Source organism: Pelophylax lessonae, assembly GCF_965119305.1.
Source record: "Pelophylax lessonae genome assembly, chromosome: 9".
Taxonomy (NCBI): Eukaryota; Metazoa; Chordata; class Amphibia; order Anura; family Ranidae; genus Pelophylax; species Pelophylax lessonae.
The window spans coordinates 241,245,961-241,258,565 of record NC_138776.1 but is presented as its reverse complement, the minus strand read 5'-3'; the positions used below and the strand labels follow the sequence as shown (position 1 = coordinate 241,258,565).

The window sequence follows — 12,605 nt, the reverse complement described above, 5'->3', positions numbered from 1 at the left end:
GGTGACACTCTCGGATTGAAACGGTGGTCCTCGATTGTGGAGGCTCACACGGTCCAGTGTGCTCCCGCTGTGTCTGCCATGAACACTGGGAGTCGCACACGGATGACGTCACGAAGGAGGGCCGGAAATCAGCCGAAAGTCAGCCGCGGAGACGAACAGGAAGCCGGATGGAGCGGGAGAAGTGATGTGCTCGCTTCTTTGGACTTGACTAAGCTACATCGTAGCGAAACATGTAGTTGTGGCAACAGGAGGCTCCAAAGAAGCGAGCACATCACTTCCCCCACTCCAGCTGGCCTCCTGTTCGTCTCCGCGGCTGACTCTCGGCTGATTTCCGGCCCTCCTTCGTGACGTCATCCGTGTGCGACTCCCGGTGTTCACGGCGGACACAGCGGGAGCACAGCGAATCGGCTCCGGTCCTAGGACGCGGCCGCACACTAGACCGTGCGAGCCTCCACAATCGAGGACCACCGTTTCAATCCGAGAGTGTCACCTCCCCCTCCATCGGGTAAAAAGGTACTAGGTTCCCATAACTTACATCAGGGATCCCTATATCACAGCCAGGAGACACAGAGGCTTCAAGGTCCAGTAGGATAACATGCCAATTGTTTTAATTTACAATGGATATACCCAATAAACTTTCATAGACTGCACATATGAGCGTCAGTTGGGGTGATTTGGCTACATTTATGCACACTAGAGCGCCATCCTATTTTTTATCTCTACCTTTTCACTTGGGACTTTCTGGTCATTATATGGACTTTTTTTTTCAACAAAGACTTCATTTCTTCTGTTATTTTATTAATGAGGATTGTAGTTTTTTGTTTGCGACACTGTTTTGTAAGTTTCACTTTATTCACTTGATGTCTATAATATGGTTATGCATATTTAGCCCCTTAGCGCTGCACTTATCCTATTTATGAATGGCCAAGAAGCCCACTACAGTCACCGAACTGTGAAGAGTGGAACAAAAATCACACCAGAGCAGTGCGAGAGACTAGTGATGTCCTGTGGCCGCAGATGTGCTGAAGTCATTCAAAGCAAGGGCCTGTACGCTTCCTACTAATTGCTGATTGTGGTAACCTTCAGAAACTTTAGTTGTAATCTTTCTCTTTCTCGCTACAATCATTGCTGTTCTCTAATTTTAATCTCCAGTGTATATGGATTGGAGTCGGCAAGTGGTAAACTAATGTCATTCCTGGAGCAATACCTCAAATTTTACAATATTATCAAAGATAAGAAATCGTAAAATACATTTCCTTTAACCGCTTGCCAACCGCCGCACGACTATTTACGTCGGCAGTCAGCCCCTCACAGGCAAAGCGACGTAGGGCTACGTCGCTAGCCTGTGAGGCTCTAGGGAGCGAGCGAGCGAGCGAGCGCGCACTGCCGGAGGCGTGATCCTGCGCGGTCACAGACCCCCCTGCGCATGTGCCCGGCGGACCCGATGTCCGCCGGGCACTCTCGATCTTCCATTACACCGGAAGAAAGGCAGGTGGCTAATGTAAACAAAGCCGCCTGTCATTCTTCCCTGTGTAAGAATGGAGATCACACGGTTCTACTATGTAGGACCGTTGATCTCTGTTCTTACACTAGTAGCCACAGCCAATCACAGTTAGAAACACGCCCCTAGGGACACACTTAACCCCTCCCTCTCCAATAAAGTTAACCCCTTCCCTGCCAGTGTCATTTTTACAGTAACAGTGCATACATATAGCACTGATTACTGTAGTAATGTCACTGATAACCCCAAAAGTGTCAAAAATGTCAGTCAAGGGTCCGATCTGTCTGCCGCAATGTCGCAGTCCCGCAAAAAAAAAAAAAAAAAAAACGCAGGTCGCCGCCATTACGCGTTTAAAAAAAAAAAACACCAAAAATGACAAAAATCTTTCCCTTAGGTAGTAAACGCGATAACTTTTGCGCAAACCAATCAAAATACGCTTTTTGCGATTTTTTTTACCAAACATATGGTTAAAAAAAAAAATTGGCCCAAAATGTTAAAAAATTTTGATTTTTACATTTTGAGGGGGGGGGGGGGTGATTTCATATAAAAAATGTGAAAAATATTGTTATTTTTGCAAAATTGACGCTTTTTTTTGTTTATAGCGCATGATCAAAAAATTGCACAGGTGATCAAATACCACCAAAAGAAAGCTCTGTTTGTGGGAAAAAAAGGACGTCAAATTAGTTTAGGTAACGCGTCGCACGACCGCGCAATTGTCCGTTAAAGTCATGCAGTGCCGAATCGCAAAATAGGCCCTGGTCAGGAAGGGGGTAAAATCTTCCTGGGCTTAAGTGGTTAAAGTCCTGGAGAAGAAAGGAACCCTGCATTTAAATGAAAAGGAAACTATCCGTTGTATTTTGTTATAGGTTCGTCACTCACCTTGACACACAACAAAGATCTCAGCACTCTCACTTCGAGATGCCTGGGGCTTTGTGGAAGTCACCTTCTTGAAAAAGTTCTTGAGGATCCACAGAAGGGATTGATAATCGGCAGAACGGAAAATCTTGGTGACGAACCAGCCTCCTCTAGAGAGGCAGTCACAGGCCAGCCGAAGAGCCATGAGAGACAGGTGCACTGAAATACAGACAACATTGTGATAAGAAAACAAAAAAAAGAAGGAGTTCAACGTAAGACAACTATTTGCATTGTGCTCCCAATTCACAAAGATCCATAGCCCCGAGATTTCCAATTCATGTACTAGACATATGAAAAAGTGAGCATTTCTGTAATTAAGCCTACAGTTATTTATTTTATTAATGTAGTCTAAACTCAAAAACTACAGATTTGCTATGTTATCGGGCACATTTAGAAATGTTAATTGGGCCCAAACAGTACCTGAATGTACTTTTTGTTTTGAATTTCTCCTAAAAAAAAATAGCAGTGCTCTTCCTGGCATGTGTGCCTAGGCACCTCTGTGTCTACGGCCTAATGGAAATCTGCTAGTCTCAGTTGACTGGGAGTGAGATTTGGTGATGCCACTACTGTTCTCCTAGCTGGAGATTCTGGTATAAGGAAGCAAAGCCCTGCCTCTACCAAGATGGCTGCCTCCACACAGACAACATTTTTCAAAATAAGGCATTGTAAGTCATTTATGGGGAAAGATCAGCTGCAGGGAGCCCACGACCAATACTGTTGACTATACTTTTGCCCTCTGCCTGCTTTTTTTGGGGCACAGCTTCCAAAGTAAATGTCTTTTTTAAATTGTTTGTTACCCTAAAAAAAAAAAATAAATAAAAAAAAAAAAAAACAGATCATGTTCTCTTAACCGCTTGCCGACCGCCGCACGACTATATACTGCGGCGGTCAGCCCCTCACAGGCAGAGTGACGTATCGGTACGTCACTAGCCTGGGAGGGTCTGGGGAGCGAGCGCGCGCCGCCGGCAGCGCGCTCCCGCGCGGTCACGGACCCCCCCGCGCGTGTGACCGGCGGACCCGATGTCCGCCGGCCACTCTGCGATCGGCGGGGGAGAAAGTCAGGCAGCTTGTGTAAACAAGCTGCCTGTCATTCTCCTCGGTGTAAAGACACTGATCACACGGATCTACTATGTAGATCCGTTGATCAGTGTCCTTACAGCTCAAGCCACAGCCAATCACAGTAGAAAGCACGCCCCTAGGGACACACACAGCCCCTCCCTCCCAAATAAAGTTAACCCCTTCACTACCAGTGTATTTTTACAGTAACAGTGCATATGTATAGCACTGATTACTGTAGAAATGTCACTGGTAACCCCAAAAGTGTCAAAAATGTCAGTCAAGGGTCCGATCTGTCCGCCCCAATGTCGCAGTACCGCAAAAAAAAAAATCGCAGATCGCCGCCATTACGCGTTAAAAAAAAAACAACAAAAATGACAAAAATCTTTCCCTTTGTTAGTAAACGCGATAACTTTTGCGCAAACCAATCAAAATACGCTTTTTGCGATTTTTTTTACCAAACATAGGTAGCATAAAACAAATTGGCCGAAAATGTTAAAAAATTTTGATTTTTACATTTTTTGGGGGGGAATTTCATATAAAAAAATGTGAAAAATATTGCTATTTTTGCAAAATTGACGCTCTTTTTTTGTTTATAGCGCATGATCAAAAAATCGCACAGGTGATCAAATACCACCAAAAGAAAGCTCTGTTTGTGGGAAAAAAAGGACGCCAAATTCGTTTAGGTACAGCGTCGCACGACCGCGCAATTGTCCGTTAAAGTCACGCAGTGCCGAATCATAAAATACCCCCTGGTCGTTTAGCAACCAAATCCTCCGGGGCTTAAGTGGTTAAAGCATGATATACAGTGCAGTGCTTGTGCTGCGTAATTTGCCGCCGTGTATAAACTAAAAAACCTGGCTGATCCTGCCGGTTTCTACCCTCCCCTCTGTACACTGACCACGGGGTATCATGGCTGATGGCAACTTACTTTCCCAGAGGAAGGAACACTCTGGCTAGAGCTGAATCCAGAATCTGCCCAAAATAATCCAATCTCCTTGTCAGAACCAGGGCAGAAGAGGACCTCGCCCTGAAAAGGCAATTCAGTCAGATCCTTCTTGGAGGTGTGATCCACAGACCAACACTTCAGCCACAAAATACGCCTAAGCGTCACTGCCGAGACAGCCAGCTTAGAGACACACAGGAACCACATCCAAAGACCCTGAACCAACCGGTCTGCCAGTTCGCCATAGGCAGGGGGGAACCGGTCGTCACCCATGGTCAGACACAAAATCGTCGCCCACCCCGTCCGTGTCTATGACACCCAAATGGAGGCCAAAACATGCCCCAATAAGGTACCAGCCATAGTAAACACATAACGGGCCTTGGAGATTCTGGCGCCTGTCAGCCAGAGTCCTAAAAGCCGGGGATTCTACCACCGCAAACATGGTTGCCTTAGTCAACCTGAAAAATAGGGGCACCCACCGCCGATGGGAGTGTCCACTGCTTTAGAATCTACTCTTTAAGGGATACGGGACAGCAAAGCATCTTGGGACCATCAAGGGTCGTATTAGACGCACCCAGCACTTATAGACACAATTGTCAAAATAAGGTGGATTAAAAAAAAACATAACCGCACGGGACGGTTTATGGGTGACAAACGGAACAGATATGTCCGCAGCAGCCTCGGCTGCATCCTCTAACATGAATGACTCCTGCGCTGACACAATCAGTGAATCTACCAGCGCCCCTTGTGTGGCGCAGCAGCCATGGAGGAATCATTCTCACTGTCTGACAGTTCAGGGAAACGTAGACTCAGACCCCGCAGGGTGGTCCCATCGGCAGTGGCCGAACCAGATGCAGGATCTGATGAGACAGGAGAAGGCGGGGGGCGCAATCGACTAGGTCCTACTCCTGAACTAGGCAAGGAAAAACTGAGTATCTCTAAGCAGAGAGGGGGGTTATGCCAGCTGAGGACGGTCCACAGGGCGTAGCCAACCTTTTGTGTTTTCTGTCTAGTCCTACTCCTGTAGTGGGCAGCATAACCCTATGGTGAAGAATATGGAGCCGTGCCTGTCAATGACACCATCCCCTCTGTTAGATTACAACCTGTATCCTAGTTCCTGTGCTTTATTAAAAAAATAGCAGATTTCTACCTGTTTTCGCAGCTCCTATCGGCGCTCACGTGACTCCTGGCTCTCTCCTCCTTTCCTCCCTGCCTCCCCAACCGACGTCAGAGGAAGTTCTTGGCCCTGCCCCCTGGAGATGACAGGCGGGGATAGAAGAGAGCCGGGAGTCACGTGAGCGCCGATAGGAGCTGTGAAAACAGATAGAAATTGTTTTTTTTTTTTTTTTTTAATAAAGCACAGGAACAAGGATACAGGTTGTTATCTAACAGAGGGGATGGTGTAAAGATAACATAGTGACTTAACAACCACTTTAAGGCCCCTTTCACACAAGCGGATCGTTCAGATCCACCTGTCCGTTTTTCAGGCGGATCTGAAGAGATGCCCCATGCATCTCTATGGGGCATCGGATGTCAGCGGAGACATGTCCGCTGACTTTCGATCCGATCCGTCAAATCCGGACAGATGGAAACCCGATTTTCCATCCGTCTGGCAGATCGCATGAGAATGGACAGACGGTCCGTTCTCATCCGATTCCCCCATAGAGAAGAATGGGGACCTGACAGCTCTGTCTCCGCACACAGCGCGGAGATGGAGCTGCCATCCGCCTGCTCAGCGGGGGATCGGCTGAGAAAAACGGAGTCCACCAATGGACTACCGTGTGTGAAAGGGGCCTACGACTAATTTTGGACATGTGGCTAAGTTGCTGCGCTTTTCAGAAGGGCTTGACAGGCTGTTAGGTGATGATATGGTGCTTCCTCACTACATGTAACCCCATAAATGCAGCACCAATATATTGCAACTGCATGCATTTTATGCATTTGTAAAGCGTCTCCATTCGCTTGGTGTTCAGCAGCAGTACTGCCTGCCGAACGCAACAGGGGGATTTTTTTTGACGCTGGCAGGAAGCAAGGTGTCACGACATGCAAACACATGTCTGCTGCCTTTGCAGCTTAAGGGAAGGGGGCGCTAGAAACACAGTTCAACAGCATGTTTTTAACATCCCACCCGCAAGTCTAAACAAGTTAGCGGTGTGAATATTGTATGAGCCAAACAAAGACCAGACAAACCTTGTGAGAATGCATCATGGGCCCAGTTTGCTCCCACATTCGGTGCTCCATCATTTAATACCACATCAGCTTTCCATGTCTGAAGTTGCTTCTTTACTGCCTTTTTAAGATATGAAATGAGAACATTAATTATCATTTATGTTTATAGCATTAATTTACTTCCTTTTATAACAGATAAAAATCTGGTAGCTTCCTTTTATTTGTAGTTTTTACAGCAGCCATTAAATGTGACAGAATTCTAGAGAAGACGGGTGGAGAGAAGGTGAGCGCTAAGCAGACAATGCATGCTGTCAAAATCAGGATAAAAATATTTGGGATAAACAGGAGGAAATAACTCTTATATGGAGTAGATTTAATCCTATAAAATATCCACTTCGGCTCTCACCCCTGTCTACCCCTTATGGACCAGAGCAATTTTCACATTTCTGCTATGAGCCTATTTATTCGGCAAAATTTTGGCATTCCGTTAAACCTACGTTTGCTTAAGGACAAACAAGGCTTTCTTTTGGTGAATTTTGGAGAATAATTAATTATCGCTGATTCAGGTAAACTAAGGGGTAAAAAAGGGGGTTAAACAGGGAAACATTTTTTTTTTTTTATAGTCAAGATTGCTTTAAGACCCAGTTCACACAGGGGCGACCCGACTTGCTGGGGCGACCTGTGAAGTCGCAGTGCACAGCGTGCACCGCGACCTCGGCGCAACATGCACGGACTTCATATTATTGAAGTCAATGCAAGTCGCCTCCAGGTTGCCCCAAAATAGTACAGGACCCTTTTTCTAAGTCGGAGCGACTTGTGTCCCTCCTATTAGAACGGGTCCTGTGCTAATCTATGGCAGGCGACCCACCGCGACTTGTCAGGCGACCAAGTCGCCTGACAAGTCGCGCTAGTGTGAATGGGGACTAACTCGCTTCATCTGCAGATCAAAGTTCATCCCTTTGATCTGTAGATGAGAAAGTTACAAATAATACAATGTAACTTTCTGTATTCCCGTCTGAGCAATGTTGTTGATAAACATTGCCAGACTGCTTTTTTTTTTCTTTTTTTTTTTACAGCTCCTGCTGCCAACCTTCTCTGTGTTCTCTTCAATACAGCTGTAATTGATCTGGGACAGAGAAATCCCAGCAGCAGAGCAGGACTAGATGCACTAGACACGCCCTGTGTTCATTGATGACATGTTTTTTTGGGCGTGTCTAGTACGCCCAGAGTCTGCAACTGGTTAAGCTACTCATTAGACAAAATCAAACTGAATTTAATTTGCATTTCTCTATTTATTATAAAGTCAGGGTATTTTTTTAAATAAACAGCCAAATGAAGGCCCAATATGTGCTACAAAAACAGTTTGAAATCATGTTGGTATGCCAAGCTGGTTAAAAGTGGATTTTGAGTAAACCAAAGCATATCAAATCTTCATAAACTGGTCTTATGACAAAGGTTTTCAGTGCTCTGGGACTTGAAATGGTTAAGAGAGCTTTAATCTTTTTTAGGAATACCAGTTCTTTTAACCTCTTCCGGACCGCCCTCCGCAGATTTACTGTGGCAGGCAGCCCCTCCTGCGCGAACTGACGTAGCTGTACTCCTGTAGCTAGGGGGCGAGCGTGCGCCACCGGCGCCGTGTTTCCGCCCCCACTCGGCATCGGGGACTCCGATGCAGGGGGCTCCGATTGCCACCTGACACCCGCAATCGCTCCCCGCTGAGAGAGAACAACGGTCGGCTGTTGTAAACACAGCTGACAGTTCTTCTCTCTGTAATGATCACAGAGTGCCGGTGATCCTTTGATGTAGGATCACAGGTCTCTGTGATCATTTCACAAGCCCAACCCCCATACAGTTAAAAAAAACTCCCCTAGGCTTACATTTAACCCTTTGATCACCCTCTGTGTTAACCCCTTCCCTGCCAATGTCATTATTACAGTAACAGTGCATATTTTTAGCACCGATTACTATAGTAATGTCACTGGTACCCCCAAAAGTGTCAAAAATGTCAGTTAGGGGTCCGATCTGTCCGCCGTAATGACGCAGTCCCGCTAAAAATCGCAGATTGCCACCATTACTAGTAAAAAAAAAAAACAATAAAATGACATAAATCTTTCCCGTAGTTAGTAGACACGATAACTTTTGCGCAAACCAATCAAAATACGCTTATTGCAATTTTTTTTTATTAAAAATATGTAGCAGAAAACAAATTGGCCTAAAATGTTAAAAAAATTTGATTTTTACATTTTTTTTGGGGGGAATGTTATATAGCAGAATGTGAAAAATATTTTTTTTTTCAGAATTGTCGCTCTTTTTTTGTTTATAGCGCAAAAAATAAAAATCGCACAGGTGATCAAATACCACCAAAAGAAAGCTCAATTTGTGAGGAAAAAAAAGTACATCAATTTTATTTGGGTACAGCGTCTCACAACCGTGCAATGGTCCGTTAAAATAACGCAGTGCCGAATCGCAAAAAATGGCCTGGTCATTAAGGGGGAAAATCTTCCGGTCCAGAAGTGATTAAAGGTTTAATTATAAGTAAAATCTATTGTTTTCCAAGAAAGGCTGTTACCATTTGAGATCAATCTCTTGAAAGTAACTGCTGCCTCCCTGTTTAACTTATACTGAGGATCACTGCATTGCTTGCAGTGGTTCAGTGTGGACAAACACAATGGATTAAGATGGATCCCTGATCTCGTTACCCCTTACTCATGTAGGATAAAGGTTTGTCATGCTGTCCCAGTTCATTACCTGTCGGCAGGACTCGCCGGTGATGTCGTCCTGTAGAGTCACAACATTAGGGATGGGTTTAATAGGTACAAGGTCAACTCCTTAATGAAAGAAAAAGAAAACAATTAACCCATTTGGATAAAGATATGAGTAGTTTATACTTCCCTTCCTTTTAGCCACCATGCCAATCTGTTCAGCTGCCAAGAGTAAAAGGATATTTTAGGATAAGCTATGAGTGATGGAGTTTTACAGAGGGCTATGGACTGTTGCCAAATGGCAAAGTGATGTTACAAGGAGTGAATATCTTTCTCCTCCATACTTACTTTAACCTGATGCGGACTGCCCCACGTACATTTACTGCGGCATGGAGGCCGCTCTGTGCAGAATCACATACAGGTACATGATTCTGCATTTCCTGGTCTAGAACGTGCCCACACATTGCCGGTTACCCACTGTGATTGGACATAGCAGGAGCCAATTAGCAGTTCCGGCGGATGGAATGTCCGCTGGGACTCACTGATCATTCCAGGCACAGGCAGAACGGTGATCTGTACGGTGTAAACAAGGCAGATCACCATTCTGTGACAAGGGAAGGCAGTGATCTTGTGTTTCTGCTAAGAAGGAACACGGATCTCTGCCTTCTCACAGTACAAGCACCCCCCACCCAGTTAGTAAGCACTCTCTATGAACACATTTAATCCTTTGATAGCCCCGGATGTTAACCTCTTCCCTGCCAGTGTCATCAGTACAGTGACAGTGCATATTTTTAGCACTGATCACTGTATTAGTGTCACTGGTCCCCTAAAATGTGTCAAAAGTGTCAGTTAGGTGTTCAATTTGTCCGCTGCAATATTGCAGTCCAGCTATAAGTCACTGATCGCCGTCGTTACTAGTAAAAAAATAATAAATAAAAATTCCAAAAATATATCCCAGTTTGTAGACACTATAATTTTTGTAATATCTTGGACTAGGTGGGACTTTAGAGGAGACCCAAGCTGGTGTTGCCCGGCGTCTCCATCCCTATAACAAGAAAAAAAGAGGTTGAAGGATTGTAAGAGGTGCATGAAAGTCAGCCAGCCCCCAGTCTGATGTACTCACCCTCCAGTCTGTCACCAACCAAATAAAACCTGTCGTGCCAGTCGTGCATGGGGAGGGGTTGGGGGAGGTTGGGCTGTCTCCCTCTCACCTGTTCCCCCATCCACCCATTAGCGGCCATGTGCCTCCAGTGTGAGGACACTAAATTAAGAGTGTAGGACTGCAGAATTAAACAGGGTGCCGTGAAGTGGCTCTGCAGCTTTCACATGCATTTGCAAATGTGTGTCAACTAAACCCCTGTTCTTTGTACCAAGAGACAGGTTTTATTTGGTTGGTGACAGACTGGAGGGTGAGTACATCAGACTGGGGGCTGGCTGACTTTCATGCACCTCTTACAATCCTTCAACCTCTTTTTTTCTTGTTATAGGGATGGAGACGCCGGGCAACACCAGCTTGGGTCTCATCTAAAGTCCCACCTAGTCCAATATGTTTAAGCAACCAGGGATGGAGACGCCTTGCTCACAGCTTGGTGCCTCAATTAAAGTCCCACCGTGCGATTTTCGTGCGTTTTTGGTGGATGCAGTTTTGATTTGACCTTAGTGTTTTCCGTAGACAGGGATGGAGACCAATAGCATGACCTGCTTGTCTCACATAAAGTCCCAAAAAGGAAATTAGGGATTTCAAAGGCAGTGTGCTTTACAGGCCATGCCCCATACATAAAATCCCTTCCTATCTATATACTGCATCCACCAAGGGGATGGAGGTGTAATGCTTTTCAGCTGGTCTCATCCAGTTTGCACCATGGTTATAACCTAATTATTTGAGTCTTTGAGACAACAGCCAGTCGTGCATGGGGAGGGGTTGGGGGAGGTTGGGCTGTCTCCCTCTCACCTGTTCCCCCATCCACCCATTAGCGGCCATGTGCCTCCAGTGTGAGGACACTAAATTAAGAGTGTAGGACTGCAGAATTAAACAGGGTGCCGTGAAGTGGCTCTGCAGCTTTCACATGCGTTTGCAAATGTGTGTCAACTAAACCCCTGTTCTTTGTACCAAGAGACAGGTTTTATTTGGTTGGTGACAGACTGGAGGGTGAGTACATCAGACTGGGGGCTGGCTGACTTTCATGCACCTCTTACAATCCTTCAACCTCTTTTTTTTTAACTTTTGTAATATAGCCTTTTTATCATAAATATGTAGCAAAATACATATTGGCCTAAACTGATGGAGAATTTCGATATTTTTACATTTTTTATTCGGTATATTTTATAGAAGAAAGTAAAAAACATTGTAAGGCAGTGCCGTATCGCAAAAAAAGGCCTGGTCATGAAAGGGGGGGGGGGGGTTAACCTTCTGGAGCTGAAGTGGTTAAGGCTACATTCACACCGGCGATTTAGGCCGGTGCAAATTGTAGTGGCAGGAAGGAGATTTCTGGTGCGGCTCTCTGAACAGCCAGCAGTTACCTCCATTGATCGATGTTGGACACACTGTGGCCGTCGATCACCTGTCATTATAGTGATCGGGCCAGGGGCTGCACCTAGGCAAATCAGAGCCACCTACAATTTGCACTGTCCTGAATCGCCACTGATGTGAATGTGAAGCTCACCATACATACTGCAATCTGACTGTACAATCTTTTACAATGTAGTATGAGGACCTATTAAACTATACAATCATTCTTTATCCAGTCAGGCTGGCCCTTTCACTCCATACCGTGTTTCCCCGAAAATAAGCCCGGGTCTAAAGACACAGTAGGGCTTATTTTCGGGGTAGGTCTTATCTGTAATGTGCTGTCTTCTCTCCCTCCCTGCCTGTCAGGAATCCCCTGTGTGAACCTAGTTTAGTTTTTCTAAAGTCCGAGAATCCACTTTGTGTTTTATATAATGTCCAGTGTGTTTTTCTGTAATAGAATAGTGTGAAATACCTTCGGTAGCTGATCTCCCGCTCTGCTGTCCTCCTCCTCTTATAGCTGTCAGAGGGGGATCTCAGCCCCTCCACTTCAGAAGCCCTACCCCGAAAATAAGCCCTAGTTTAGTGTTTATAAAATCCTAGAATCCACTTTATTAGTGTTTTATATAACGTCCAGTGTGTGTTTCTGTAATAGAATAGTGTGAAATACCTTCATTACATCGCTGCTCGGCACTCAGCTGATTCCCCGCTCTTCTCCTCTTCCTATAGCTGTCAGTGGGGGATCCCAGCCCCTCCCCTCTGCAGTGTTCAGAGCGGGTCACAGAAGCGCCGAGTATTAGATTAGAATTG

General features: G+C 45.5%; 1 protein-coding gene across 1 annotated transcript in view; it reads right to left on the bottom strand.

The window, feature by feature from the left end:
• FTSJ3 (FtsJ RNA 2'-O-methyltransferase 3) overlaps nucleotides 1–12,605 on the bottom strand; it is a 177,047-nt gene that overhangs the window by 45,560 nt on the left and 118,882 nt on the right. Inside the window, exons 5-7 of the mRNA XM_082266751.1 lie at nucleotides 9,336–9,415; nucleotides 6,609–6,708; nucleotides 2,381–2,575 (exon numbers count right to left, since the gene is read on the bottom strand). Coding sequence (XP_082122877.1) covers nucleotides 2,381–2,575; nucleotides 6,609–6,708; nucleotides 9,336–9,415 — 375 coding nt within the window. The remainder of the gene's footprint in view (nucleotides 1–2,380; nucleotides 2,576–6,608; nucleotides 6,709–9,335; nucleotides 9,416–12,605) is intronic.